Source organism: Grus americana, chromosome 25 (genome assembly GCF_028858705.1).
Source record: "Grus americana isolate bGruAme1 chromosome 25, bGruAme1.mat, whole genome shotgun sequence".
Classification (NCBI taxonomy): domain Eukaryota; kingdom Metazoa; phylum Chordata; class Aves; order Gruiformes; family Gruidae; genus Grus; species Grus americana.
In genome coordinates, this window is record NC_072876.1 from 87527 (window position 1) to 113529 (window position 26003).

The 26003-nt window shown below is 64.3% G+C and overlaps 3 protein-coding genes across 5 annotated transcripts; 2 read left to right on the forward strand and 1 right to left on the reverse strand.

Annotated features, from left to right (window-relative positions):
- The first annotated feature begins 98 nt into the window (after positions 1–98).
- PPIL1 (peptidylprolyl isomerase like 1) lies at positions 99–2069 on the forward strand. Its single transcript, XM_054803801.1, has 4 exons — positions 99–223; positions 752–906; positions 981–1049; positions 1754–2069. The coding sequence occupies exons 1-4, from the start codon at positions 168–170 to the stop codon at positions 1972–1974; spliced, it is 501 nt and encodes a 166-aa protein (XP_054659776.1). The 5' UTR covers positions 99–167; the 3' UTR covers positions 1975–2069.
- A 1295-nt stretch (positions 2070–3364) lies between these two features.
- CPNE5 (copine 5) lies at positions 3365–14042 on the forward strand. 2 transcript variants are annotated; one of them, XM_054803981.1, is made up of 21 exons: positions 3365–3506; positions 4883–4923; positions 5022–5068; positions 6020–6123; positions 6377–6416; positions 6539–6615; positions 6915–6974; positions 7061–7124; positions 7387–7490; positions 7711–7815; positions 8325–8366; positions 8454–8529; positions 8876–8929; positions 9014–9075; positions 9352–9398; positions 9483–9664; positions 9747–9874; positions 9945–10047; positions 11786–11843; positions 12347–12420; positions 12992–14042. In XM_054803981.1, exons 1-21 carry the CDS (start codon positions 3424–3426, stop codon positions 13178–13180), a joined length of 1740 nt encoding a protein of 579 aa, XP_054659956.1. In that variant the 5' UTR covers positions 3365–3423; the 3' UTR covers positions 13181–14042. The 2 variants fall into 2 exon arrangements, with proteins under 2 accessions (XP_054659956.1, XP_054659957.1); XM_054803982.1 differs by lacking the exon at positions 11786–11843 and having other exon boundaries at positions 12992–13170.
- Positions 14043–14055: 13 nt separating this feature from the next.
- On the reverse strand, positions 14056–22618 carry SORT1 (sortilin 1). Of its 2 annotated transcripts, none has more exons than XM_054803980.1 (20): positions 22395–22618; positions 20924–20983; positions 20602–20675; positions 20376–20478; positions 20072–20236; positions 19771–19844; positions 19507–19556; positions 19152–19279; positions 18877–19021; positions 18360–18515; positions 18115–18221; positions 17720–17822; positions 17455–17623; positions 17155–17345; positions 16736–16925; positions 16494–16610; positions 16199–16307; positions 15801–15907; positions 15424–15547; positions 14056–15290 (listed from the first exon to the last, which is right to left on the reverse strand). In XM_054803980.1, exons 1-20 carry the CDS (start codon positions 22575–22577, stop codon positions 15276–15278), a joined length of 2370 nt encoding a protein of 789 aa, XP_054659955.1. In that variant the 5' UTR covers positions 22578–22618; the 3' UTR covers positions 14056–15275. The 2 variants fall into 2 exon arrangements, with proteins under 2 accessions (XP_054659955.1, XP_054659954.1); XM_054803979.1 differs by having other exon boundaries at positions 19152–19282.
- Positions 22619–26003: the final 3385 nt, after the last annotated feature.

A 26003-nucleotide genomic window follows, 5' to 3' on the forward strand; every position in this document is an offset into this window, starting at 1 on the left:
CGCGCCCGCCCGCCGCGCGGATTGGCCCTCCTCTTCGCCCCGCCCCGCCAATCCCGCTCTCCCATTGGTAAACGCCGGAAGGGGGCGTATCCCCGGAAGAGCGCGGCGGCCGTGGCCCTTCCGCCGCCGCCGGCGGCAGCAGCAGCAGCAGCAGCAGCAGCAGCAGCATGGCCGTCGTCCCGCCCGACTCCTGGCAGCCGCCCACCGTCTCCATGGAGACCACGTAAGGGGCGGAGCCGCTCTCCCCGGTACCGGCACCGGCAGCGGGCGGCACCTCCCACCCCGTGCCCCTTCTCCGGCAGCGGGAGCACCGCGGTCCCTCCCCACCCCCCGGTACCGGGCAGACCCCGGGGTCCCCCCGGTGTCCGTTACCCCCAGTGCCGCCGGTACCGGGCAGTCCCCATTACCCCCCAGCACCAGCCGGTCCCGGTTGTCCCCCCAGTACCGCACAGTCCCCTTTGTCCCCCCGGTGTCGGTTAACCCCCAGCCCCGGACAGGCCCCATCACCCCCTGGGACCGGGCAGCCCCCCGGCGCTCCCTGGTACCGGACAGCACCCATCATCCCTCCGGTACCGGACAGCCCCTCGGTCGTGTGTCGTCGTGTCGTCCCCCCCCCCGGTACCGGCAGCCCCCTGTGTCCCCTCCCCCGGTACCGGGCAGCCCCTGGGTCCCACGTCCCCTCCCCTGGTCTGAGGCCCCGTGGGGGGGGCACCATGGGATGAACCCCCCCCCGGTGCCGGTGTGGCGGCAGGATGGGCGTGCTGGTGCTGGAGCTGTACTGGAAACACGCCCCCCGCACCTGCAAGAACTTTGCTGAACTCTGCCGCCGCGGCTACTACAATGGCACCAAGTTCCACCGCGTCATCAAGGACTTCATGGTGCAGGGGGGGGACCCCACTGGCACCGGTGAGAGACACCCCCTCGCCGTGTCCCTCCCGCATGGGGGGGGCCCGGCTGACCCCCTGTCACCCCCTCCCCAGGCCGCGGTGGTGCCTCCATCTATGGCAAACAGTTCGAGGACGAGCTGCACCCCGAGCTGAAGTTCACTGGTGAGCAGGAACCGTCGCGAGGAGGTCAAAAACCCCACCGTGAGGTGGCATGTTGCCCCCGACCCCACCTGTGGGATGGCATGTCCCACATGTCCCCCAGGACCCTGTTCACGGGATGTCATGTCCCCAGTGTCCCTGGCCATGAGATGGTGTGTCCCCCAGAAACCCAGCCGTGGGGTGACATGTCCCCTGTGTCCCCCACAACCCGAACCATGGGGTGACATGTCCCCCATGATGCCAGGACCTTGGCCACAGGGTGGCATGTCTCCCATGTCCCCTAAGACCCTGTCCATGGGGTGATGTGTCCTCCATCAGGCCAGAACCTTAGCCATGAGGTGACACGTCCCCCATGTCCCCCAGAACCCTGACTGTGGGGTGACATGTCCCTCAGAACCCCAGCCATGGGGCGGCACATCCCCCATGTCCTCCCCAAGCCCATCCATGGGGTGACAGGCCCCCTGTGATGCCAGGACCTTGGCCATGGGTTGGCATCTCCTCAGCATCCTCCAGGACCCCATCCATGGGGTGACAGGTCCCCCCTGATGGCAGGACCTTGGCCATGAGCTTGCATGTCCCCTAAGACCCCATCCACAGAGTGACACATCTCCCATGATACCATATCAACCCCCCAAAATAACCCAACCAAAACCCCCCAAAACCCCCCAAAAATCAGAACATTAACAATACCCGTCTGTCCATCCCAGGCGCCGGCATCCTGGCCATGGCCAACGCGGGGCCGGACACCAACGGCAGCCAGTTCTTCCTGACGCTGGGCCCGGCGCAGTGGCTGGATGGGAAGCACAGCATCTTCGGGAGGGTCTGCCAGGGCATGGGGGTGCTGGGCCGGCTGGCCATGGTGGAGACTAACGCCCAGGACCGGCCCCTCGACGATGTCAAGGTCATCAAGGCTTTTCCTTCAGGGTAGGGGGGGCTGCGGCAGGGGGGTTTGTGGTGTATCCCCCCCCCCCCGGTTTGTAATAAAAGAGCTGGGAAGTGGGGGTGACACGCACACACACGACCCCCCGCAGTCATGGTGGGATTGGTTTTTCTGGGGGGGTGATGGGGGAGGTGTCCCCAGCCTGGTTGGGGATTGGGGGGGGGGGGTGCTTGTCTGTGTGTCTGTGCCCCCCCCTCCCAGGAGGGGATTGCGGGTGCCTGGCCCCCGGCATGGCGGGGTTCCCCCCTGCCCTGGCCCTGGGGACACGGGAGCCGTCACTGGCCCCAGCTGCTGGGGGAATCAGAGCCGGGGGGTCGGGGACCCCAACAACCCCCCTCCCTACCCCAGCTCTGAGGAGGGGGAAGGGTGCTGCCCCATGTCATGTGTGTCCCCCCAAAAGTGTCCTGAGCTCCCTAGGCGTGTCCCCCGTCATGGGCCCTCTGGGTCACCAGGCTCTGGGGGGGGGGGGGAGTGGTGCTGAGCCCCCCCAAAAAAAAACGCAAAACCTGGACTCCCTATGTGATGCTGGGGACGCCCACACTGGCACGTGGTGTCCCCATGCGTGGGGGTCCCGATGCCAGCACACACTGTGTCCCCCCCAGCACTTGGTGTCCCCCACACAATGGCTTTCGGGGCCCCGGAGCCGCCCTGTTTCTGTAGGACCCACAATAACTCCTAGGCTGCAGCAGGCTTGGGGGGCTCTACTCTGGCTCCCAGTCTGCCCAGTGCTCCCAGTACAGCCCTGCCCCAGTGTCCCCTCGTCCCCACAGCCAAGGCACTGGGGGTGGGTCTGGGGGAGCGCTGGGGATACTGGGGGTTGGACTGGGAGGTCCCAGGGCAGGACCTGGGACAGTACTGGGAGCCCCTGGGTGATACTGGGGATGCGGGGGTGGTACTGGGAGCTACTGGGGCATGCTGGGGGCAGTGGGAAACTGGGGGCCCTGGGTGTGCAGGTGGTGAGGCTATGGGGGCACTGGGGGGTCTGGCTAAAAGGGGACTGGGGGGACTGGGGGCTGTCCCCAGGGAGCGGGGTGGTACCCAGAGGGGTCCTGCAGCACTGGGGGGTACCGGGGGAGGCACTGGGGATCCGGGGTGATACCTAGGAGGGGACCGCAAGCCCCCGGATGATACTGGGGGGGTGTTGGGAGCAATACTGGCGGTTCGGGGTGGTACCGGGGATGTGGGGGCGATCCCGGGGGCGATCCCGAGGATCTGGGGGTGATGCCGGGGGCCGTATGGGGGGCGGTGCGGGGGCGGTACCGGGACCCCCCGGGGGCGGTATCGTAGGAAACACCGGGGCAGCCCCTCGGTGCGGGGCCGGGGCCGGGAGACCCGGGCGGTGCCGGAGGGCGGTCCCGGGGCGGAGCCGATCCCGATCCCGGTGCCGGTGCCGGGGCGCGGGGGCGGCCGGAGCGGGGCAGCGGCAGAGCCCGGGGGATGGCGGGCCTGGGAGCCCCGGAACCGGGCAGCGGCCCCGGCCCCGTCCCGGCCACCCGGGTGGAGCTGACGGTGTCCTGCAGGTACCAGAGCTCCGGCGGGAGCGGGCACCGGGGGCGGCGGGGAGCGGGGGGAGCGGCGTTGTGGGGCGCTGGGGGGCACTGGGGGAGCGGGGGGCACTTAGGGGTGTCGGGTACTGGGGGCACTGGGAGAGCCGGGGGCCCTGCGGGTGTGAGGCACTGGGGGATTGGGGGGGGGCACTGGGAACATGGGGGCACTCGGTGGCTGGGGCACCTGGGGGGGCACTGGGGGAGTGGGGGGAGGCACTGGGGGAATGGGGGGCGCACTGGGAGAGGCGAGAGAAGCAGCGGTGCAGGGCACTGGGAGGCACTAGGAGGTGTGGGGGGCTCCGGTGCATGGAGGGGGGGGCCTGGGTTCGGGGTGGGGTTACAGGGGTGCCAGGGTGCATTCCCTGTGTCCCTCTGGGACAGGATCCTGCCCCTCCCCCCTGATGCCAGCCCCTAATGCAGGTGTCAGCTGAGGGGGGGCACACATGGGTGCTAGGAGCTGTTGCTGTGGGTGCTGGGGACCGACACGAGGGTCTGGGGAGGGCGAAATGCCACCAACCCCCCCAGGCATGGGGCTGAATCTGCTGTGCCCCGCCCCCCCCAGCCCCCCTGCACCCCCTCTCTGCAAGCTGGGGCTCGCTGTGTGGGGGTGCTGGGGTGTCCCTGCTCCCCCGGCCGTGCTGGGTGCCCTGCGCCCCCCCCCCGCCCCCTGCAGCGGGTGCCCCCCCCCCCCCCCCCGCCCCGCGCTGTGCTCCCCCCGGCCGCACTGCCTGCAGCCGCTCCGACCTATTTTCCTCCCACTCCATCGGGGACCGGAGAAAGTTCCGTCGGTCGGACACTGCTCAGCGCTGCGGGGGTGGCAGGCGCTGGGGACACCCCCACACGGCCCCAGGCACCCACACCTGGCTGTGCACACCCCGACACGTGGCACAGAGCACACATAGCCGTGCGCACCCGACACACGGCTGTGCACCCCAAGGTGTATCATGGAGCATGCTCAGCTGTGCACACCCTGACACACGGCCCTGCACCCTGACACACGACTGTGCGCACCCGGACACACAGCATAGAGCACGCCCAGCCACGCACACCCTGACACACAGCTGTGCATGGCTGTGCACACCAACACAGAGCACGCTTGGCTGTGCACACCCTGACACACATGGCTGCGCACACCCCACCATGCACACCAACACATGGCTGTTGCACACCATGACGCGTGACAGAGCGCACACAGCTGTACGCACCCAGACACACAGCACGCTGCATGCACGGCTTTGCACACCCTGACACATGGCTGTGCACCCAAACACGCAGCACACCCAGCCATGCACTCATGCTCACACCCTCGTGCACCTGGAGCTGTGCCCCAGCATCCCGTGTCCCCACAGGCAGCTCCTGGACAAGGACACCTTCTCCAAGTCAGACCCACGTAAGTGGGGCCGGGGGGTCCTGGGGGGACTGGGGGGGGCCGGGGGGACTGAGGGGTGCCGGGCCCCCCCCACCGACCCACTGCCCCTCTGCCCACAGTCTGCGTGCTGTACACCCAGCGTCCCGGCAGCAGGCAGTGGTGGGAGGTGAGTGCCCGGATGGATGGACGGAGAGTTGGCGTGGCCAATCAGCATGTTGGGGTGATGGCCAGCCAGCCAATCATCAGCGTGTCCAGGTGATGGCCAATCAGCATGTGGGCATGCCAAACGGGTGGCCAATCAGCATGTTGGGGTGCTGGCCGGCCAGCCAATCAACATGTTAGATGGTGGCCAATCAGCATGTTGGGGTGATGGCCGACTGGCCGATCAGTGTGTCAGATGTTGGCCAACCAGCATGTCAGGGTGTTGGGGTGCTGGCCAATCAGCATGTCGGGGTGCTGGCCAGGTGGCCAATCAGCAGGTCAAATTCTGGCCAACTGCATGTTGGGGTACTGACCAATGAGCACATTGGGGTGTTGGCCAACTGGCCAATCAGCATGTTGGGGTGGCAGCCAGTGGCCCAATCACCAATGAGCAATTGGCTTGCTGGGATGCAGCAGCCAGTCAATCCACATGTTGGGGTGCTGGCCGGCCAGCCAATCAGCATCCTGGGGTACAGCCAGCCAGCCAATCAGCACGCTGGGGAGTGTGTTGGGGTGCCAGGCAGCCGGCCAATCAGCTGTCGGCATGCAGCCAGCCGGCCAATCAGCGCTCTGCCGGCCCCAGCAGGTGCAGAGGCCCCTCGGGGCGCCCCGGACACCCCCCTCCCCCTCCCCCCCCCCCCGCCCCCCGCCCCACCGCCGGGCGCCCTGTAATTAACTGCTGCTTAATTGAGGGGCTGTGGGCCTTAATGAGTGGGCGGAAGCCAGGCAGGACGCGGGGCCGGCCCGACGCTGGATGACAAAGGGGCAGCTGGTTCCGCCGCCCCCCCCCCCTCCCGTGTCCCCTCGTGTCCTGCACGGACCGCCTGTCCCCCGCTCCATCCCCTTCTGCTTATCTTCCTCCGTCCCCCCATCACATCCCATCCCCATGTCCCCCGGGTGTCCCCATGTCTCCCAGTTTGGCCGGACCGAGGTCATCGACAACTCCCTGAACCCCGACTTTCTGCGCAAGTTTGTCCTCGACTACTTCTTCGAGGAGAAGCAGAACCTCCGCTTCGACCTGTGAGTGTCCCTGCTGTCCCCTGGTCTGTGTCCCCCATCCTCCCCAGCGCTCCTGCACGGCCCCCTATGGGGCTGGGTGCCTGTGAACGCCAGGCAGGTGCTGACATCTGTCCCTGTCCCAGGCATGTCCTTGTTACAGTCCAGTTCTGTCCCCATCCTCATCCCCATCCCCATCCCATCCCCATCCCATCCCCATCCCCAAGGCCACTGCATCCCCGCTGCCCCAGCCACTGGTCCCCTGGTCTGTCCCCAGGTATGATGTGGACTCCAAAAGCCCTGACCTCTCCAAGCATGTAAGTATGGGGCTGGCACTGCCCACCCCCCCACCCCCCCCGCCCCTGCCCCAGCCCCTGCCATTGCAAGGCATGGGGACAGGGGACAGGAACAGACCCCAGTGACACCGCGGCTCCGGCAGGATTTCCTTGGCCAGGCCTTCTGCACGCTGGGTGAAATCGTGGGCTCAGCTGGCAGCCGTCTGGAGAAGCCCCTGACGTGAGACACCCCCCCCGTGCCTCAGTTTCCCCCGGGGGGCCCTGCACTGGGCTGGCTGCCCGGCATGCCCATGTCACCCCCCCACCCCAGTGCTGGCGGGGTGCCCAGGTCCTTATCTGGGTGTCCAGGATGGAGACCAGACCCCAGTGCTGACAGCCCCGGCTCCAGGCTGCCCCGGGCTCCCCGTGTCCCTTACCCAGCCCCTGCCTCAGTTTCCCCATGGTGGAAGGTTGTCCTGGCTTTTTTTTTGGTGGGGGGGCATGTCCCCCTCCGTCACCCCTCACCATGTGTCCCAGCAGGATGGGGACGGTCACCACACACACCCGGGGTAGGAGACCCGCTCCAGCCATCTCCAACGGGTGAGTTTTGGGGTCCCCAGCCCTGGCGGGGGGATGCCTAGGTTGCCATGCCCCCCTGCACCCTGGCTCATGGCCCCTCCTGGCAGCGGTATCCCCGGGAAGAAGTGCGGCACCATCATCCTCCTCGCTGAAGAGCTGGGCAACTGCCGGGTGAGCTGCAGCTCCGGGCAGGGGGGGCAAGGACAGGTGGGGGACACCCCAGTGCCATAGGGGGACAGAGCTGAGACACTTCCTCGGCTGCACCCCCTGGGTCTTCCTCACTCTGGGGTGAGGAAGATGAGGGTCAGGGCTGACCCGTCCCTACGGTGTGTCCCATGGGTCCTGCACCGAGCAGCGCCCACCCAAGATGCTGCACCCTCGATGTCCCAGGGTGGGGGTGCAGGGCCAGTGACCCCCCCAGTTCCCACCGCAGGATGTGGCCACGCTGCAGTTCTGCGCCAACAAGCTGGACAAGAAGGATTTCTTCGGCAAATCCGATCCCTTTATGGTCTTCTACCGCAGCAACGAGGATGGGACGTGAGCGACACCCCCCCCCCCCCAAAACACAGCCACACCCCACCCCAGCAGGGTGACACAGCCCCAGCCATGGGACACCTTGGGGACCTCCCATGGGGCTGGACTGGCTTTGGGAGGGGGGGGGGGGGAGCGTTCCAAAAATCATCTCCGGGGTGATGGGGTGGGGGTTGCCGTCAGGGGGTGACCCCCTTGCCCCCCCTTTTGTTCCTGCCCCCCCCAGCTTCACCATCTGTCACAAGACGGAGGTGGTGAGGAATACGCTGAACCCGGTCTGGCAGGCGTTCGCCATCCCAGTGCGCGCCCTCTGCAACGGCGACTATGACCGGTGAGTGCCAGGTCCTCCAGGGCAGGCGAGGGTGGCTGCTCTGCACCCTCTTCCCGCAGTCTCTGTGGTCCCTGTGCTAATGCCCAAGCCCTCCAGCATCCCACGCCCACTTTGCGTGCCTCAGTTTACCCATCTAGGCAATGGGCTTCATTGCCATCACAGAGTCATCCCGGGGGGGGGGGGGGGGTCCACCCACCAAAAGCGGTATTCACCAGCTATGTGCCCTAGCAAACAAAGCTCTGTGGTGGCTCAGCGTCGCGCCGCCCGCTTGGCCCCATGACAGATGTTGCTGCGGCAACGGTGGATAAAAATATCCCACCGAAAAAGCCTGAGGAGGAGGAGGAGGAGGAGGAGAAGGAAGGAGGAAAAGGCCCACAGAGGCGTCAAAACAAACCCATGGGGACCAAGCACCAGGGGTGGCCACAGGGACCCCTCACAGCCCCCAGGGTGGGGGCCTGGGGTTTTGGGGGTGGTGGGTGGTGACTGTGACTCCCCCACACACCTTGCAGAGCCATCAAGGTGGAGGTGTACGACTGGGACCGCGATGGCAGGTGAGCCGGGGAGGGTGGCCCTGGGGACCCCCTATCTGCCCCGGCCCCTCACCCGAGCTGACAGCGACCCCCTCCCTCACCCCGCAGCCACGACTTCATCGGGGAGTTCACCACCAGCTACCGGGAGCTGGCGCGAGGACAGAGCCAGTTCAACGTCTACGAGGTGAGGATGGAGAGTGGAGACTGGCCCGCGGGGGGGGGGGCGGTGTCCGGCTTCACCCATAGGTGTTACAGTCCTTCTGCTGCACCCCTGGGCTCGATGGTCCCTTGGGTGCCTGCGCTGCACCCCTGGGTGTTACTTATCCCAGGGTCCCATGCTGCACCCCTGGGTGTTGTGGTGCCCAGGGTCCCCATGCGGCACCTTGGGGTGTTACAGGGCCCATCCCCAGGGTGCCTGGGCTGCACCCCCAAGTGCCAAAGCCCCCTGCACTGCACCCCTGGGCGTTACGGTCCCCAGGGTGCCCCCCCTGCATCGCAGGGTGCTGATCCTCTCTTCCCACCCCCCCCAGGTGGTGAACCCCAGGAAGAAGATGAAGAAAAAGAAGTACCTGAACTCGGGGACGGTGAGGACGGGGGGGGGAAACATGGGGAGGGGGCGGGGGGGGGGTGCACCTGCTGTCCCCCACTCAACCCCTTGTCCCTGGCAGGTGACACTGCTGTCCTTCGCGGTGGAGTCCGACCACACATTCCTGGACTACATCAGGGGCGGGTGAGTGGGGGGGGACGGACACGGGGATGAGCCTCAGTTTCCCCATCTGTATCCCAGGGGTTGGACTGGAGCCAGCGTGGGGTGACACCTCAGCACAGGGAGATTTGGGGTGCTCTGGATTGAGGGGGGGGAGGGTGCATCCAGTCCTTGGGTGCTCACCTAGGCAGGGCCAAGGGCTGGACTGGGGAGGGGGCTGCCCCCCCATACCCATGGGTACATCCTGCATTGCCCACCGCAGCTCCCTAAAGCCGCTTTCACCACCACCCCCCCCCCCAGGACCCAAATCAACTTCACGGTGGCCATCGACTTCACTGCATCCAACGGTGAGCACAGGACTGCGTGTACCCCCCCGCCCCAGTGTTATTTAATGGGGGGGGGGGCTCATTCCGAGCCCACTGCCCGCGCAGGGAACCCCTCACAGTCCACCTCGCTGCACTACCTGAGTCCCTACCAGCTCAATGCCTACGCCATGGCCCTCAAGGCGGTGGGGGAGATCATCCAGGACTACGACAGCGACAAGATGTTTCCCGCCCTCGGCTTCGGCGCCAAGATCCCACCAGATGGCCGCGTGTCCCATGAGTTCCCCTTGGTGAGGGTCTGTCCCATGGGGTGGCGACAGGGTTGGAGACGTGGCGGCATCATCTTTGTCACCGGGGCTCTTGGTCCTGCAGAACGGTGATGTGGCCAACCCAGTGTGCAGCGGCATCGAGGGTGTCCTGGAGGCATACCACCGCAGCCTGCGCAGTGTCCAGCTCTATGGTCCCACCAACTTTGCCCCCGTGGTCAACCACGTCGCACGGTAAAGGGGGGTCCCAGCACCCCGCAGGGGTCTGTGCCCACCCCGGTGTCACTCACGGGGTCCCCCACAGCTCGGCTGCAGCAGTGCTGGATGGGTCCCAGTACTTCGTGCTGCTTATCATCACCGACGGTGTCATCTCCGACATGGCGCAGACCAAGGAGGCCATCGTCAACGTGAGTCCTGCGGGGTGGTGGGTGCCCTCTGGATTGGGGTGCAAGGAGTGGCTGGGGTTGGGGTGCTCTGAGCTATCCAGGGTGCAACAACCAGCTGGGTGCCCGAGGTGCTGCGAACTGTGTGGGTGCAGGGTGCCCCGACCAGCAGGAGCTTGGGGTGCCCCTGATGGGCGCAACGAGCTGTGTGGGTGCAACAACCAGTCAGGGACGTGGGGTGCCCCAAACCGGGGTGCAATGCCCAGCCAGGCGCCCGGGGTGCCCTGAGTTGTTGGGGTGCCAGAGCAAGCTGGGGGTGGCGGGTGCGATGGGCGGCCAAGGACGCGTTGTCCTCCGGGGAGGGGGGGTGGCAGGCAGCTCCTGCCTCCTCCGCGCCGGGGGCCTGGAAAGGAAAAAAAACCAATTTTGGCACCGAGGCAGCTCTTTGAAGGTGCCAGCAGCACCTTTGCCCTCACAAGCACACGGGGGGGTGGGGGGGGGCACGGGCCTTAACCTTCCCACCCAGTGCCCCCACCCCCCCTCAGCCCAGCACCCAGGCAAGCTGGGAGCTTTATTCTTCCTCCTCCTCCTCCAGCCTCTCCTGAAGTGGCTCAGCCCCATCTCAGCTTCCCCCCGGCCCCGATACCTGGGGCAGTGGGAGGGTTGGGGATGCGGGACCTGAGCGGAGATGCTGGGGGGAGATGTGAGCCCCACAGCTGGTGGGGGGCGGAGAGGGGCTGTCAGTGCCCGCGGTGCCCCTGACGCCCCCAATGCCAGGGAGGCAGGAGGGACAGCAGCTCTGGTAGTATTTGTTTGCTGCTTTATTTAATATCCCCGCACTGCGGCTCTGCCGGGAGCTTGGGGCGCTCAGCCCTGGCAGCTGCCACACCATGCGCCAGCCCCGGTGCCTGCCTGGCCCCCCGGTTGGCGTCGGAGGCTGGTGCTGCTCCGGGAGCACTATGCTGAGCCGAGGGGGGTCCCTTCACCCCCGGCGCTGGGCTGCCAGGGGCTCGTGGTGCCACCGAGCACGGGATGCCCATCACAGCGCTGGGTGCAGGATGCCTATGGTGACTCCAAGGACGAGGTGCCCATCTTGGCCCCGAGCATGGGGTGCTCATCATGTCCCCGGGTGCAGGATGCCCGCCACAGCCCCCGGCACAGGATGTCCCTCCCGGCCCTGGGCACAGGGTGCCGGCTCCACACCGAGCATGGACTGCCCAGCGTGACCCCAGGGAACGATGCCCATCGTGGTCCTGGGCACAGGACGCCCATCGCAGCCCTGACCCCTGCACCCAGCATGGGATGCCCATCACGGCCCTGGGCACTGGATGCCCATCGTGGCCTGGAGCGTGGGGCGCCTCTCTGCACCCCCAGCGTGGGCAGGGGCAGCGATGAGGCCAGAAGCGCGGCAGGAAAAGCACGGTGATGATCCATGCTCCCACGTGCAGCAGCAGCGCCAGCGTAGGCAGAGGGGGAGGCAGGGGGGAGGCAGGCGGGGGAGGCAGCGGGGAGGGCAGTAGGCAGCAGTGATGCCTGGGTCCCCAAGGGGCATCACGCACGGGTCCCCACCGTCACCCTGTTCCCCCTCCCCAGGCAAAGATGCTGCAGCCCTGGGGTCTGGTGGGTGCTGGGGGTGGGAAGGGGCTGGGACCCTTGGGGCTGGGGAGGGGGCTGTGTTCGGCTGCAGACCCATTACATTTGGTGCCTGTTTGGATTTTTGGGGTTGTTTTGGTTTTTTTTCCTCCTCCCCTGGCTGCTGCAGGCTGCCAAGCTCCCCATGTCCATCATCATCGTGGGGGTTGGCCAGGCCGAGTTTGACGGTAAGGCTGGGGATGTCCCCATCTGCCTCAGCACCCCCCCTTCGCCCCCCCGCCCCCCCCCCATGTCCCCCAGGGAAGCTGGGAGAAGGGGGAGGCCGGGAAGGGGGCAGGGGGGTCCGCAGCTGCCTTTGGCCACTGGGGAAATATGAGTTGAATTTGTTGGGACTCAGCGGGATTCGCCGCAAGCCATCGTGTGTAGGGTTATGAGTGGAGGCGTTCACTAGGGCTGAATGAGTCCCCCAGGATGTGTCGGGGGGGGGGGGGAATACGGGCAGCCCCCCCCGCGGCAACCGGCTGCTCTGCCACCAGGCAGGCAGCGAAGCCAAATTAAAGCTCCCCCCAGTTAATTGTCACTGATGAATCAGCCCTGCTCCCCTGCCTGCAGCTGCCAGGGCTTGGGGGCTGCTGGGTTTGGGGGGGGGGCCTTAAAGGGTTCCCACCCTGGGAGGGGGGAGGGGAACACAACACCTTGGATGCTACTGACACACCACCACCCCCCGCAGCCATGGTGGAGCTGGATGGTGACGACATCCGCATCTCCTCCCGCGGCAAGGTGGCTGAGCGTGACATCGTGCAGGTACCACCCCCCCACCCCCGTGTGGGGATTGGGGACCCCCCCTCCCCCGCCACCCCCAGCTGGCAGTGGCATGGCAGGGTGCCCTGTGCACCCCAAATCTGCCCCATTGCTTCAGCGGGGGGGGGGGGGGGGGGGGGCCACTCACTGGTCCCAACATGGAGGGATGATGAGATGGACTGGGCTTTGGGGGGGTGGAGGGGACACTGGGGCTTACTGGGACACGGGGGGGGGGCATTGGGACATGGCAGGGAGTGCTCTGGGAAATGGGGGAGGCACTGGAGTATTGAGGGGATGCACTGGGACATTTGGGGGGGGCATTGGGACATGGAGGGGGTGTGCTGGGATATGGGGGGTGCACTGGGACAGGGCGAGGGGGGCAGCACTGGGAAAAAGGGGTGCTCTGGGGCGTGGGATGTGCCTGTGTGTGGGGACACACTGGGACGTCGGGGCTGGGGGGGGGGGGCAGCGAGGGGGACACCCTGGGTCTTGGGGCTGCACCGGGCCGTGCTTGTCACGGGGGGCCGACCTGGAGTCCCCTCAAATCCTCTTGTCCCTTCCTTGTCCCTCCCAGTTCGTCCCCTTCCGTGACTACGTGGTGGGGGGGGACAGCCCGGTGCTGAGCATGGCCCGCCTGGCCAAGGACGTGCTGGCCGAGATCCCCGACCAGTTCATCTCCTACATGAAGGCTCGGGGCATCAAACCCCACCCTGTGCCCCCCAGCCCCGACCCCCCCAGCCCCCCAATGCCCCCCCAGCCCTGAGCACACCTGGCTGGTACCCTGCATCTGCCCCCCCCAACCCCAGGGCTCGGATGTTTTTCCCTGAGTCCCCCCTTTCCTTTCTCAAGGGATAAAAGGCAGCAGGAGCTGAGACTTGGGGGGTTCCCCCCCTCCCCAGCACCCATAAATCACCTTTTTGGGGTCCCCGGGTGTGTGTGTGGGGGGGTGGAGGCACCTGTGCTGGTGTTGGCTGAGCATCCTTGGCCATGGTGGATATCCCCCCCCAAACATCCAGCTGGGACCACCATGGCCCAGCCCTGACCAGTGCTGAGGGCCGTATCCCCGTATCCTGCCCTCCCAAAAAGGAGCAGTGGGTCCCCAGCGCGCGCACGCACACGCACCCGCCCTGAGCAGATAGGCAGCAGCACCCCCCCTCCCAGCCATGGGGTCCCCCGGTGACATTTGGAGCATCCCCATTCCCTGGGTTGACGCATTCCCCCCCCCAGCCCCCTCACCGGCACCCCCAGTCCTCCCACAGCGAGTGCTGGCTGCCCCAGGTCCGTGTGTGTGCATGTGTGTGCACGTCTGTGCGCGTCTGTGGGTGTCTGTGCGTGTGCGTCCTTCCACTTTTCTACTTGCATGGACGGTCCCTCCCTGTGCCCCCCCCATGCCGTGTGTGCAGCTGCTGTGGGTTTGTATTGAGTGGCCTTAAGCCGGAATAAATGATAGTCTTTTTAATTACCGCTGCCCGGACCCCCTCCAGCATCACCCCTGCAAAGGGTGTCACCCCCGCTGTCTGTGTGTGTGTGTGCATGCGCCCCCCCGCCACAGATCAGGGCACACAGCGTCCATTTTGGCTTTATTTCTAATAACCCAAATATTGCAAATATACAGAAAAGTACCAGTACAAAGTTATAACACATCCAGGTTTATTTACAGGACTCTGCACTGGCCTCAGTGTGCCCCCCCCCCCCCCAGCCAGGCCAGGGGGGACACACTGGGGGAGGGGGGGCACAGGCCTATGGCTTTCAGTTAGGGGGTGATGCTCTGTCCCTGGCCCCAGGCAAGTCCCAGGGGGATGCTGAAGCACATGCAGGAGGTGCTGGGCCACGGCCCCCCCATCCCACCAGCACCCGATGTGCCATACCGTGCTGGGGGGGGGGGGGGAAGCAGGCTTTGCACAGTCACTGGGGCGAGAGCGGAAGCTGTATGTCACAACAGCACAGCCATATCACGATAGCTGTGGCGGGTCATGAGGCGCTGAGGGTTCTGCTGCCCTCCCCAGGCCACTGCATGCCCAGCCGGGGGGGGTGTGTGTGTGTGTGTGTGTCAGGCAAAGCCCCCGCACCCTGGCTGGGGGGGTTCACATAACGCCCCTGCACCGCAGCGGAGATGGGGGGCTGTCGTGGGGTGCACCCCCCCAAAAAAAGGGGAGTTCCAGTGTAAGGAGACTGTAACAGTGCTGGGACCAAAACCTGGCAGGGGTCAAGGGGGGGGGCTGTTCTCAGCCCCTGCCCTCCTGCCTGTGTCCTGCCTGCACCTCTGCCAGTTCAGGGGGGCACCCGGGGTCAAGCCCCCACCAGCCCATCGTTAGAGCTTCAAGCTTTAATTCCTTATTGCTGCATTGCCCTCAGCCAAGACCAGCCCAGGGGGGGACAGGGAGGGGGACTGGGGGGGTGTGCAGAGCCAGGCCATTACCCCATGGCCATAGGGACCCCCCCCCCAAACCGGGGCAGCAGTGCAGGCCGCCCACCTTGTATTGCTTTGGAGAAGAAACAGGCAGGGGGCAGGCAAGCCTGGCTGCACCCCCCGAACGCCCCCTGGCAGCAGTGACACCCCAGCACCCTGGGACGATGCTGCCATTAGAGGGGGGGTCAGGGGGCTGCTCCCAACGTGGGGCAGCGATTCCTACTCAGTCGTCCTTAAAATAAAACAGCTCAGAAAACAGAAAAATGAAAGACCATGAAAGCCCCCCCTCGATGCTGGAAGGAAATATTAAAGTGGAGTTAACGCCCCCCCCCCCCATCCCCCCAGCAGCAAAGTCAGCCCCAGCCAGAGCAGGCAGCAGGTGCGGGGGGGCCCTGCCTGCGCGGCGGATGGTGGGGGCAGCACGGTGGCATCCCCGGCATTGGTGCCGCTACTCCAGGAGGTCCTGGGGAGAGAGGGGACCGTCGTCTACCACAGCCCGGGCACAGGGCCCCCTCCTGCCACCCAACAGCCCCAACTGGAGGCAGGGAGAGTGTCCCTGGGGTGGGGGACACACACACCGGGACCCCCCCACTCACCTCGTCGGAGTCATCATGGTAGCCACCCTTGCTGGCCGGGGTGCCGGGGTCCAGCGCGTCCATCCCCTCCACGCCGTTGGCCTCCGCGTGCTGCCGCAGGACGGAGTAGCGATGGACCAGGAACCTGGCAGGAGCGGTAGGAGGGGGTGTGCACCTGACCGCGCTGCCTGTACCTCCAGCAAGCCCCCCCGCCTCGCTGGGGACGCTTTTTGGAGCTGGGTGAAGGCAGCGTGGGCAGCAGTGGGGCAGGCAGGGTGGGTGCCCTGCCTGGGGAGGGTGGTTTGCTGAGAAGCCTGGAGACAGGCAGTGTCACCCAAATGTCACCCCTGCCCTACGGGGCGGGGGGGCGCATATCCAGCCTCGGCTCAGCTCCTCACCTGCCCCCACAGACGTATTTCTTGATGAGGAGGACTCCGGCCACAGCAGTGACAAGCAGCACAGCCACAACGGCCAGGATGATGGGGGTGGAGCTGGTGGATGCTGCCTGTGGGAAGAGGAGGAAGCATCCAGAGCTGGGGGGTACCAACGCATCGTGACCCCCAAACATGACCAGCACCCCGGTTTATCCTGGGGGATACAAGCCACGACATCCCTGCAGCACCCAGCGAGGCTGCAGGCAGGCAAGAGGCCCCAGGCAGGTTTAGGCAGGACAGTCCCGCTCATCACGGCAGCGGTTTAGCAGCAACCGCAGATTTCTTGGCTCCAAGGATACAGGCAGGAGATGGCTCGATGCCCAGAGCCGTCACCGTACCTGGCTGGTGTCACCGTCACCTACCAGCTGGCTGGGGTTGAGGAAGTTGCTGGTGCATTTCTTCTTCATGTCCGTCTCCTCCCGGCTCGGACTCTCCCCTCCCGAACACTTGTCCCCAGGGATTTTCCGATACCTGGAGACGGGGAGGTGATGCCTGGTGACCCCACAGCTGCTTCGCAGGGACCCACCAGCCCCGATTCCAAAGTGATGGGGCATGATCTGTCCCCGCTGGGTGCAGGGTGAAGGATTCCCCAGGGATCTGGGGTTTCCACCCTGTTCCTTCCCGACCCTGACTCCAGCGTCAACCTTCAAGTTTTACCCGCTGGTCCTGAGCAGCTCCTGTCTGCCGTAGAGGCAGAATTCCAGGTCGTGGCCCTTCAGCTCCGGCTGCTCCACACAGACAGACTGGTTCTCCAGGCGGTAGTAGCCAAAATCACTGCGGGAAGAAGGGGAAAAGGAGATGAGACCCCGCTCGGGAACCCAGCGGGAGTTGGGCTAAAGGAGGGTGACGCCTGGCTTGAAATGGGGACAGAAGGTGGGAGATGCGAAGATGGAGGTTACCAGAGGAAATCCTCCAGCGTGCAGGGACAGACGGACGGCTGCTTGGTCACCATGTAGTCCCGGCCATTCTGGCACACTGAGGACTTGCGGAGACGCCGGTATTGCTCCTTGTAGCCCAGTATGCAGCCGTCACTGGGATCGCTGGGATCGCTGGAGTGTGCCAACCAGATGGTGTAGTCCTTGTCCTCACCTGCGAAGGGACGCGGCTCAGTGGCACGGCCAAGGAGGGGGCACCAGGAGACGGCACCACCGCAGTGTTTGGCAGGACGCGGCTCCAGGAGGGGGAAGCAGCCTGGCACGAGCCATTGGCAGGATGCAGAAACCCCGATTGCTCGCCCTGTCCCACACCGAGGTGCAAGAACGTCCCCCAGCCCTGGCTGGCCCCGTCCCCAGCTGGCCCCGTCCCTGGCAGCTCTCACAGGTCCTGCTGAGCAGCTCGCTGAAGTCGATGGTGTAGGAGACCCACTTGCGGGAGAGGAAGTTCCCCCGGAAGCCCCAGACGCTGACGTTCATGGAGCGAGCCCCCGGCTCCGAGGCCAGGCCGGTGAAGAAGATGGGGTCCTTGGAGAAAGCGTACTTATACCAGCACTGCCCTTCATCCGTCGAGAACCTGGCACGCGAGGGGTCAATCAGCACCACCCGCAGCATCCCCCGTCCCCTCGTCTTTGCTTGGGGTCTCCCCACCACCCCCTATTTCCAAGCGGGGAGCCTGCGCGTACTCGATGACGTTGACAGGCTGGCTGGTGTGCTCGATGGCGACGATGAGACCACCCGAATCCAGGATGGCATAATGGTGCGGCCCCTCCAGCATCCGCGCCCAGGTGTAGCCCCCGTCGTCCGAGATGTAGACGTCAGGGCTCATCACCGAGATGGCCCCCCCCACGCTCCCTGTGAGAGGGGGACAGCGTGAATCAGGACGGACACACGCACATGCACATAAATATGGGCTCTGTCCCCACCACCCGCCCCAGAGAGGCTCGGTACCGTGGGCGATGACAATGCCGATGGCGTTGGGCTCAGAGAGGGGAGCCATGGGGACGTTCAGCTTCTGAGAGATGCTGTAGGATGCATGGATATGGAGGCTGCACTGGAAGAGCAAGAGGAAAGCCTGTCCAGGAGCCCATGGGGACCAGGCACAGGGGGGCAGGGGGGCCAGATTTGCCCATTAACTCCCGGTGGGTGCTTCCCGGGAACCCCCAGCCTGCTCAGGGCTTGCCATGCAGCCCCAGGGTGCAACCCACAGCCCATGCACGGCTGAGCCCCACACCCTCAGCATCTCCAGCAGGAGCTGTGGGATGGATTCGGCTCTGCCAAGGGGATGCTCGGGGGACAGCAAGACAGGGGAACACTGCTGGGACCCCTGGGGGGGACAGACCCACCTCTTCCTTGCTTCTGGCAGTGGAGTCGCAGGTGGTGTTTTTGGGTTTCCGCAGCGGCACCCACTCCCCGCCGCGGTCAAAAGTGATCACGGACTGGATGGAGTTGTCTGGTGGGAGGAGGAGGAAGAGCCGACGGGGGGTCATGCTCCCCTCCAGCCCTCCCCCCAGCCAGGTCCCAGATCCCATCTCTGGGGAGGCACAACCCAGTTTTGGGGACACACACACACGGAGATGCGGCCACCCACCTTCGGAGAGGACGCTGGTGATGTAGATGCCCCGCAGTGAGGTGACATTGGTGAAGTCGGTCTCCCCGCCGGTGGTGGTGTAGAGGTGCCGCTCCAAGGACTTGGAATAGACGATGCCACGGTCGTCGGAGGTGTAGATGGTGCCAAAACCCGTGTCTACAAGAGGGACAGAGGGACAGCAGTGGCGGGGGGGGCTCCCATGGGGCCACCACAGACTGGCATCGGCACCAGTGAACCCCTGGGGTGTCTCAGGGAGAAGAGAAACCCCCCCAGTGCCGCAAAATGGACCCAGCGTGATCACGGTCCCCACGCGCGCTGCTAACCGGAGCAAGCAGCCTGCTAATTAGCAATGCCTTAATGAGAAAGTCCTTCCTCCAAGGCACAGCAGAGCTACTGCTACGTGGCAAGTTCTGCACTCAGGTGAGGAGCTGGTTTGCTCGCTGCAGAGAGGTTTCCAGTTGTCCCCAGCCCCGGGATGTGTCCCTGTCCCCGTCACACGCAGCCCAGTATCACTCACCGCCCGGCTCATCTACGTGCATGAACACCAGGTCGTCGTTAGCGGCCAGGATGGAGTAAAATTGCTCGTGGCCAACGGAGGGGAGCTGGGCCATGTTCCAGGTCTCGCCTTGGTCAAGGGAGACGTGAATTCGCCTCGTGGTACCCTAGGGAACCAAAGCATCATCATCCTTCATCCTCCTCATAGGAAGATGAGGGGGAAGCAAGGGAGAGCTGCGGGCAGGGACGAGGCACCGCTGCCCACTCTTTGGCATCACTGGGAAGGGGGACAAGGACCTTCTCTGTCATAACGGAGGCGAAAAGAAAGCGTCCTCCCAACCCGAAGGAATAAATCTTGGTGCCGATGACCTTGAAGGCTTTGCCAAAGTCGGAGGTTTTCTTTAGCTCCAGTAACCCCAGATCAGCTTCTTAACAAGAAGGGATGGAGGATTAACGAGCTTTGTCAATCGTCACTGGAGCTATGTCTCCCCACAATGTCCCAGCTCGGGGTATTCCCAGTTAATCCCAGCTTTTTTGCTGACAGCACCACGGTCTCTGCAAGGGGGCTTTGCCCCCACAGAGCCCCCCATCCCCACAGAGCCCCCAGAGTGATGGAGACCCCAGAGACGCGACTCAAAAATCAAGTACTTACTGCAGGAGTTGTTCATGTAGGTGGTGAAGAAGATGGTGTTGTTCGCACCCCTGGGGAAGAGAAGGGGGGACACACAACACCCCAGAAGCAAGTGGGACACAGTGGCCCAGGATGCTACCCCCTGCAGGTTCATCCCTTGCCGTGGCATCGCTCTGAGGGGTTTGGGTGGGTGGGTGGGTGTCCTCCTGCCCACTCAGGCTTCAATCGGCCCCCCCTCAAAAATTATTCCCCCCCCCCCCCCCCCAAAATCAAGCAGCCACTCACCACTTGGCCAGGCAGACGGCTTTATGGATCTCCTCCCACTTCTCTCCGAAATCCTTGGAGACCCAGAGGCTGTTCTGCAAGAGTCCAGAGGTTGGTTTTGGATGACCACTCCCCCATAAAAGCCTCCCCCCAACTTTGGGGCTGCAAATCCCCATCCCCAACCACGTGTCCCCCCTGTCCTGGAGACACACGTATCCTCCTGGCATGGGGATGAAGCCCAGGACACGCGGCCATGATCTGGCTGATCCTTGGGGAAGCACCACCAGGAAGCTTTCGCCATCCCTGGCTCCCCAGCCCTCACCTCGGTGCTGAGGGCCAGCAGGCAGTCCGAATTTTGGGGGTGGTAGGTGATCTGCACCAGGGGGTGGAAGGGTAAATCCGTCTGGATAAAATTCTTGGCGAAATCAGATGAGCGGAAGATCCTGCCGCCACGACTGCCGCCAGAGACGTCTCCCGTCAAGATGACCTGAGTGTGGGGAAGGGGGGGGTTCAGCCATACTGGGGGGGCCAGAAGAAAGACCACCAGGACCCAGCGAGCCCAGGGCTGGGGGGCTGCTCAGCACGGTCCTGGCTTGCTGGCATTCCAGCATGCCACCCCCTCCTACCTTTCCTGAGTTCTCTGGGCCGATAGCCATGCCGAACTCGGTCCGGATGAAGGTGTTGTTAATGAGGCTGGTGATGTCCTTGAAGGTTTTCCCGTAGTCCTCGCTGGAAGGGAGGAATCAGCACAGTGGGTGACCCCGCGCAGGGACTCGGGATGGGGGCCGCTCCCAGTCGTGCTGGTCCCTGGTGTGTCACCCACGGGGTCCCATGGGTATGGGGGGGACTCACCTGCGGTACAGCTTGGACTGCCCGAAGCTCATGATCACCAGCGGCACCTGGAACGTTGTCAGGACGAGGATGACCTGGGCAGGGAGAGGCGGACAGGCAGGGTCACACCTGGAGCTCCAAGGCACCCCCCTGTTGTCCCACGCCCCCGGGAAAAGGGTTGTCCCTTCCCTGGGCACCATCCTCCCCGGATGAGTCCCTGTTTCAGGTGCCACCAGCCCCACAGCCCCTTGGGACAGGAGGGGGTCACTGCTGTCACTCCCAGTGGGAACTACAGCCGCTTTGGAGGGGTGAAGCTCCCCCCACCACCCCCGCCGGCGCTTACCCCTGTGCTGTCGCCCACCCAGGACAGTGACACGGAGCCGCTGAGGTCATCGAAGACACACTGTGAGGGAAGAGATGGCAAAAGCACACTTACACCTGGGGAGGGGGATGAGCACCAGACCCCCTCCCAACAGGGCAGGGCTGTGCCCCATGGCCACACCCTCCCAGGGGACACTGGAGTCCCCGTGCCTTCCCCTGCCACCCACCCAGGAAAACAACACTAAGGCTTCCCCACAGCACACAGGTGCAGGAGGGTCCCCTCTGTGCCAGACAGCACCTCAGTGGGACTGGGGGACACTGGTTTGGACTGGCGTGGCTGGACAGAAGCAGGCAACGGGGTGGGGCCAGCTGGGGACACTCGTGGGTCGCCTGGGGACAGAGCTCCAGCAGCCCCAGGCTCTGCCTGTCCTGCCAGCAGCAGGCAGGGGAGAAGGCCACAGCCGTGGCCATCCCCATCACCCATGAGATGAGGGCAAGGTGGCGGGGAGGGGACCCCACGGTGCCACCCCTCGTCCCACTCCATGGGAGGTGTCTTGTTATGGCGGGGGGGGCGGGGAAGGGAATGAAAAAGAGGAAAGAAATGTAAATTGGCACATGGCCAGTTAAAGGACTGGTCAAACTAGGCTGGCAAAGCCACCAAGCGGCAACCACCAACCAGCCGGGCTGGCAGAGCGGGCACAGCCGGTGGCCCAGAGCCAGCGGATCCCGGCACGGATCTGCCCCCCCCCCCGCCCAGGGAACGGTGCCAGCCCCGGGGTTAATGTTCAACCCACAGCCACCCCTGCGGGGCAGCAGGTCAGGATCCCCCCCCACCCCGGTGTCTGTCTGTCTGTCCGTCCCTCCACCCTGTCCCCAAGTCTGTCCGTGGGGGGTTGGGGGGGAAAGTGGGGTGTCTGCTCCCACCGAGGGTGAAGGGAGGGCGGGGGAACTCTGCCCGCCCGCTGTCAGGCCGGTGTCTGTCTGTCTGGGCTCACAGAGCACAGGTGCCTCTCTGCTGGCACACGCAAGGGAGTGGCTGTCCGTCCGGCTGTCCCAGGGGAGGCAGGGGTCTTGTCTGTCTGTCCTAGGGGGTGCTGGGGGATGTCTGTCCGTCCATCCCAGGGGGGTCTGTCCGTCCATCCGTCCCGCCTCCAGAAGAAATCACCTGCCCACGCCGGGCACTGTCAGGGCACGGGGGGAGGTATCTGTCCGTCCGTCCTAGGGGATGTCTGTCCGTCTGCCTGTCCGTCCGTCCCAGGGGACGTCTGTCTGTCTGTCTGTCCGTCTGCCTGTCCGTCCGTCCGTCCAGCCCACAAGGCGCCGGCTAGGGCGGGGGGAGTCTGTCCGCCTGTCCCGGGGGAGTGCGGAGGGTCCCCGGTCCCCCCGGCAGCCCCTGGGGGAGTTCCCTGTCCCCCACCCCGGCGGCTCTCGGGGCTGTCGGTCCCGTCTGCCGGTCCGTCCGCCCGGACCCGCGGCCCCGCCCGCCGGCTCACCTGGTGCGTGTTGTTGCCGAGGGCGGCCGGGACGCCGCGCAGGCCGCCGCAGGCCTCACCGCCCGCCGCCGCCGCCAGCCCGCCGGTGCCGCCACGGGGGGCCCGGGCCCGCAGCCCCAGCGCCGCCCCCGCCGCCGCCAGCGCCAGCGCCGCCGCCAGCCGCGCCGCCCCGCGCGGCCCCATGGCGACTCCAGCCGCCGCCGCCGCCCCGCGCCCGGGGCCGCCGCCGCCCGCCCCCCGCCTCCGCCCGCCCCCCGCCTCCCATTGGCGGCCGATGCCCCGCACCACGCCCCCTCCGCCGCGCCCCCTTGTCGTGGTTGGCTACGAGAGATGTCGCTCTGAGCCGCGACACGCCTCTCCGGCCGCGCGCCCCGCCCCGCGCCTTCTGGTTAGCCTCTTCCTTTGTCAATCACTGTCCTCCTCCTCTCGTGACTGGCCGACAGCGCTTGGATGATGGGTGCAAGCCCGCCCTCTCTCTTTTGACCCAGGGCTCTAATCTACCTAGCGACAACCCTCTGATTGGCGGGATGGCTAGGGGTAGAGCGGCGGAACGATTTTCTGATTGGTCGAAGCGACAGGTAGCCGGGGGCGTGCCAGGCCCACCCTCGGCCCATTGACAAGGTGCAGCCGCCCACGTGTGCCGGGTCCCCAGCGGTGCACGGGGGTCCCGGGAAAGGGGTCCGGGGGGGGGGGGGGGGGACACACACGACACCGGCGGGAATGCAAGGCCTGGGGAGGCTGAGGCCGGTCGCGGGGGGGTGCAGGTAGCAGGAGGGATGCTCCGAGGTGGGGAACAGCAGCGTGTGTCGTTTCCCCCCCCCGCGGCTGGGTCCCCCCGTTTCCCTTGGGCTGGTACAGACAGAGCCGAGTGTTTTCGTGCCCGGTGACGGTTACACCCTTGCACATCAGTCGCGTTGCACAAGCAGGCTGGAGTGCAGCCCTGCCCTGCTCGGGGAAGTGTGGGTGCAATAGATGAAGCAACAAACGCCCCTGGCAGCCCCCCCCCCCCGGGAGGGGAGGGCTCCGCACACCCTGCTCAGGGCACCGGACGAAGAAGGGGACCGGGAGCTCCCTGTCCTGGTGTCTTCAGCTTCACAGAGCGGGGGTTAAACCTCCCACCACCATGAGCGAGAGCCTCCAGGCCCTCATCCTTTCTCCTCTGCAAAAAGGGAATTTTCAGTTTACTGCTGTGTCATCCTTCCGCCTTTATTCCCCCCCTCCCCTGAGAAGAAAAAAAAAAACAAAACAAAAAAAACCCCAAACAAACACACAAACAAAAAAACCCAAAAACAAAACCCCCAAACCACTATCTACAAGTCTGATACAGGAAAGACAAGGAAAGCCTCCTCTGCGATATGCTACCTGGGTAGCATCACTCAACTAACCGCAGAAAGCGAACAAAGGGGGCAGATATCAAACCCGCAGGTGGGGGGGTGAGCACGGGAGGAGGGCTCCATCACCCTCACCCCCTCCCCTCACATTCAGACTGTTGTCTGTCTGGAAAGAGCTCAGGGGTTTCACTTCCCAGGACAGATCAGATAAGGAGCACAAAGCCTCCATTTTCACTCCCAGAGTAGCTGCTCTCATGTGATGCTGCCACCAGCAAACCATGTGATGAGGGCAGGGTATAAAGGACCATTTTCTGCTAAGTGCCACATTGGGAAGAATTAGCTTTTTGTGCTTCCTAGGACACAAACAAAGCTAGAAATAGCACTGCCCCCCCCCAGAACAGCAGGGTTTGTCATGGGGCAGGGTGGTTTACAACAGCTGAGATGCCCGTCGGTCTCTTTCCCAAAGGAGATGAGAACATGACCAAGCTTTGAGATGATATAAAGCTTTTAATTGCGCTCCCCAGGACAAGAAGGACATGGAGCTGTTGGAGCAAGTCCAGAGGAGGCCACAGAGATGATCCGAGGGTTGGAGCACCTCTGCCATGGAGACAGGCTGAGAGAGTTGGGGTTGTTCAGCCTGGAGAAGAGAAGGCTGCGGGGAGACCTTAGAGCCCCTTCCAGTACCTGCAGGGGCTCCAGGGAAGCTGGAGAGGGGCTGGTGACAAGGGCAGGGAGTGACAGGCCAAGGGGAATGGCCTGAAGCTGAAGGAGGGGAGATGGAGATGGGATCTGAGGCAGAAATTCTTCCCTGTGAGGGTGCTGAGGCCATGGCACAGGTTGCCCAGAGAAGCTGTGGCTGCCCCTGGCTCCCTGGCAGTGTTCAAGGCCAGGTTGGATGGGGCTTTGGGCAACCTGGGCAAGTGGAGGGTGTCCCTGCTCACTGCAGGGGAGTGGAACTAGATGATCATATTAGCATCAAAGGAGTTTTTATCTTCCACACACGTCACAGCCGAGCCTGAGTTTAAATGATGAGTGGTTTTACAAGGGTGACGCTCAAGGTGGTGCCCTGGATATGGTCCTGGCCACCTGGATAGTCAGGACAGGTAAGTTCCCACACCAGAGCCACCCTCATTGCTACCTCAAACCATGATAGGGATGAGGAGTGGCACAGAGCTCCAAAGCTGCGCAGGCAGAGCAAAACTCAGGCTTACCCGCATTTAGGCTACAAGCAAGGTCTCCCGGAAGGGTAAAGTCCATCAACTCATTATTTATGTTTGCTCTTCCACCTGCAGGTATAGGTGTTGTATTCAACCCATGCCATGACCTCAGGCATCACCCAATGATCCATTTGGACTCCACTGGTGAAGACCTGGTTTCCCTTCCTGCGTGCCTGGCAATGGCAAGAGAGGAAAAAATTAATAGGATTGGCATTTTCCCTTCAGCTGAAAGGTAGAGGCTGGCATCAGTTTGCTGTGACTGGCTTTGCCAAGGGGTGAAACGCCCGCTGGAGAACGGCAAATGATTCCTAGGGTTGAACTGAGAGGAAATTTAATCATTTCTGTCAAATTTAATGCTGGAAACGTCCCCACTTACCAGGGTGACCCCCCCCCCCCATCCCTGGCGGCAGCACAGGCCACATCCGTCTCTTCCACAACAGATGATGCTGGTTTGTTCAGGGTGAAATTGTAATTTCTGAAAATAGGAGAGAGCGGAACAGCCTCTGCTGCCTGCCAACGTTGACAGCGTGGCATAGAGCCAGCTGCTGGGGCCAGGGCAGGGCTGGCTTTCCAATTTCCTGCAAAATTCAGTGGTTAAATTGTGCAGGTACAGGTAAGGGGCTGTCCCATTAACCCCAGACCTATTCCCACTCAGGTTCTGCTCTATCACAGACATTACAGATATTTTCCAGGCTCCCACTAGAAGGAAACGCAAACCCCCAAGGCCTGGTTACAGATTTCTTCCCTGCGAAGGAGTCTGAGCTCTGGGTAAGTCGTTACACAGAAAAAACACTGGAGAAGTACAGGGGGAAATGCACCAAAAATGTAAAAATGTAATGTTTGTCAAGCCTCAGTGAAATGACGTGTAGATCTCCTGACACAGTATCACCACACTCTCCACGAGAGGGAGACTTGCCACTGCCACAGCCAGCGAGGACAGCAGCGCCGCACAGCAGCACCACAGGCCTGGCAGGCACCGCTTCGCCCTGCGCTCATTTCAGCAGATGTTGCTTCCAATCTTTAGCTCTGAACTGTCCCCCCCCATGATGAGAAACCCAGGA

Bases quoted from the DNA above. Each gene is read 5' to 3' on its own strand.
- PPIL1 (XM_054803801.1), top strand. From the start codon at position 168: ATGGCCGTCGTCCCGCCCGACTCCTGGCAGCCGCCCACCGTCTCCATG. The intron at 907-980 runs GTGAGAGACACC...CCCCCTCCCCAG, and splicing joins GGGGGACCCCACTGGCACCG to GCCGCGGTGGTGCCTCCATC. The intron at 1,050-1,753 runs GTGAGCAGGAAC...TGTCCATCCCAG, and splicing joins CCCCGAGCTGAAGTTCACTG to GCGCCGGCATCCTGGCCATG.
- CPNE5 (XM_054803981.1), top strand. From the start codon at position 3,424: ATGGCGGGCCTGGGAGCCCCGGAACCGGGCAGCGGCCCCGGCCCCGTC. The intron at 8,930-9,013 runs GTGAGGACGGGG...TGTCCCTGGCAG, and splicing joins AGTACCTGAACTCGGGGACG to GTGACACTGCTGTCCTTCGC. The intron at 9,076-9,351 runs GTGAGTGGGGGG...CCCCCCCCCCAG, and splicing joins CTGGACTACATCAGGGGCGG to GACCCAAATCAACTTCACGG.
- SORT1 (XM_054803979.1), bottom strand. From the start codon at position 22,577: ATGGGGCCGCGCGGGGCGGCGCGGCTGGCGGCGGCGCTGGCGCTGGCG. The intron at 20,676-20,923 runs GTAAGCGCCGGC...CTCCCTGCCCAG, and splicing joins GGGTGGGCGACAGCACAGGG to GTCATCCTCGTCCTGACAAC. The intron at 19,022-19,151 runs GTCCTTGTCCCC...TTGGTTCCCTAG, and splicing joins CCTCCGTTATGACAGAGAAG to GGTACCACGAGGCGAATTCA.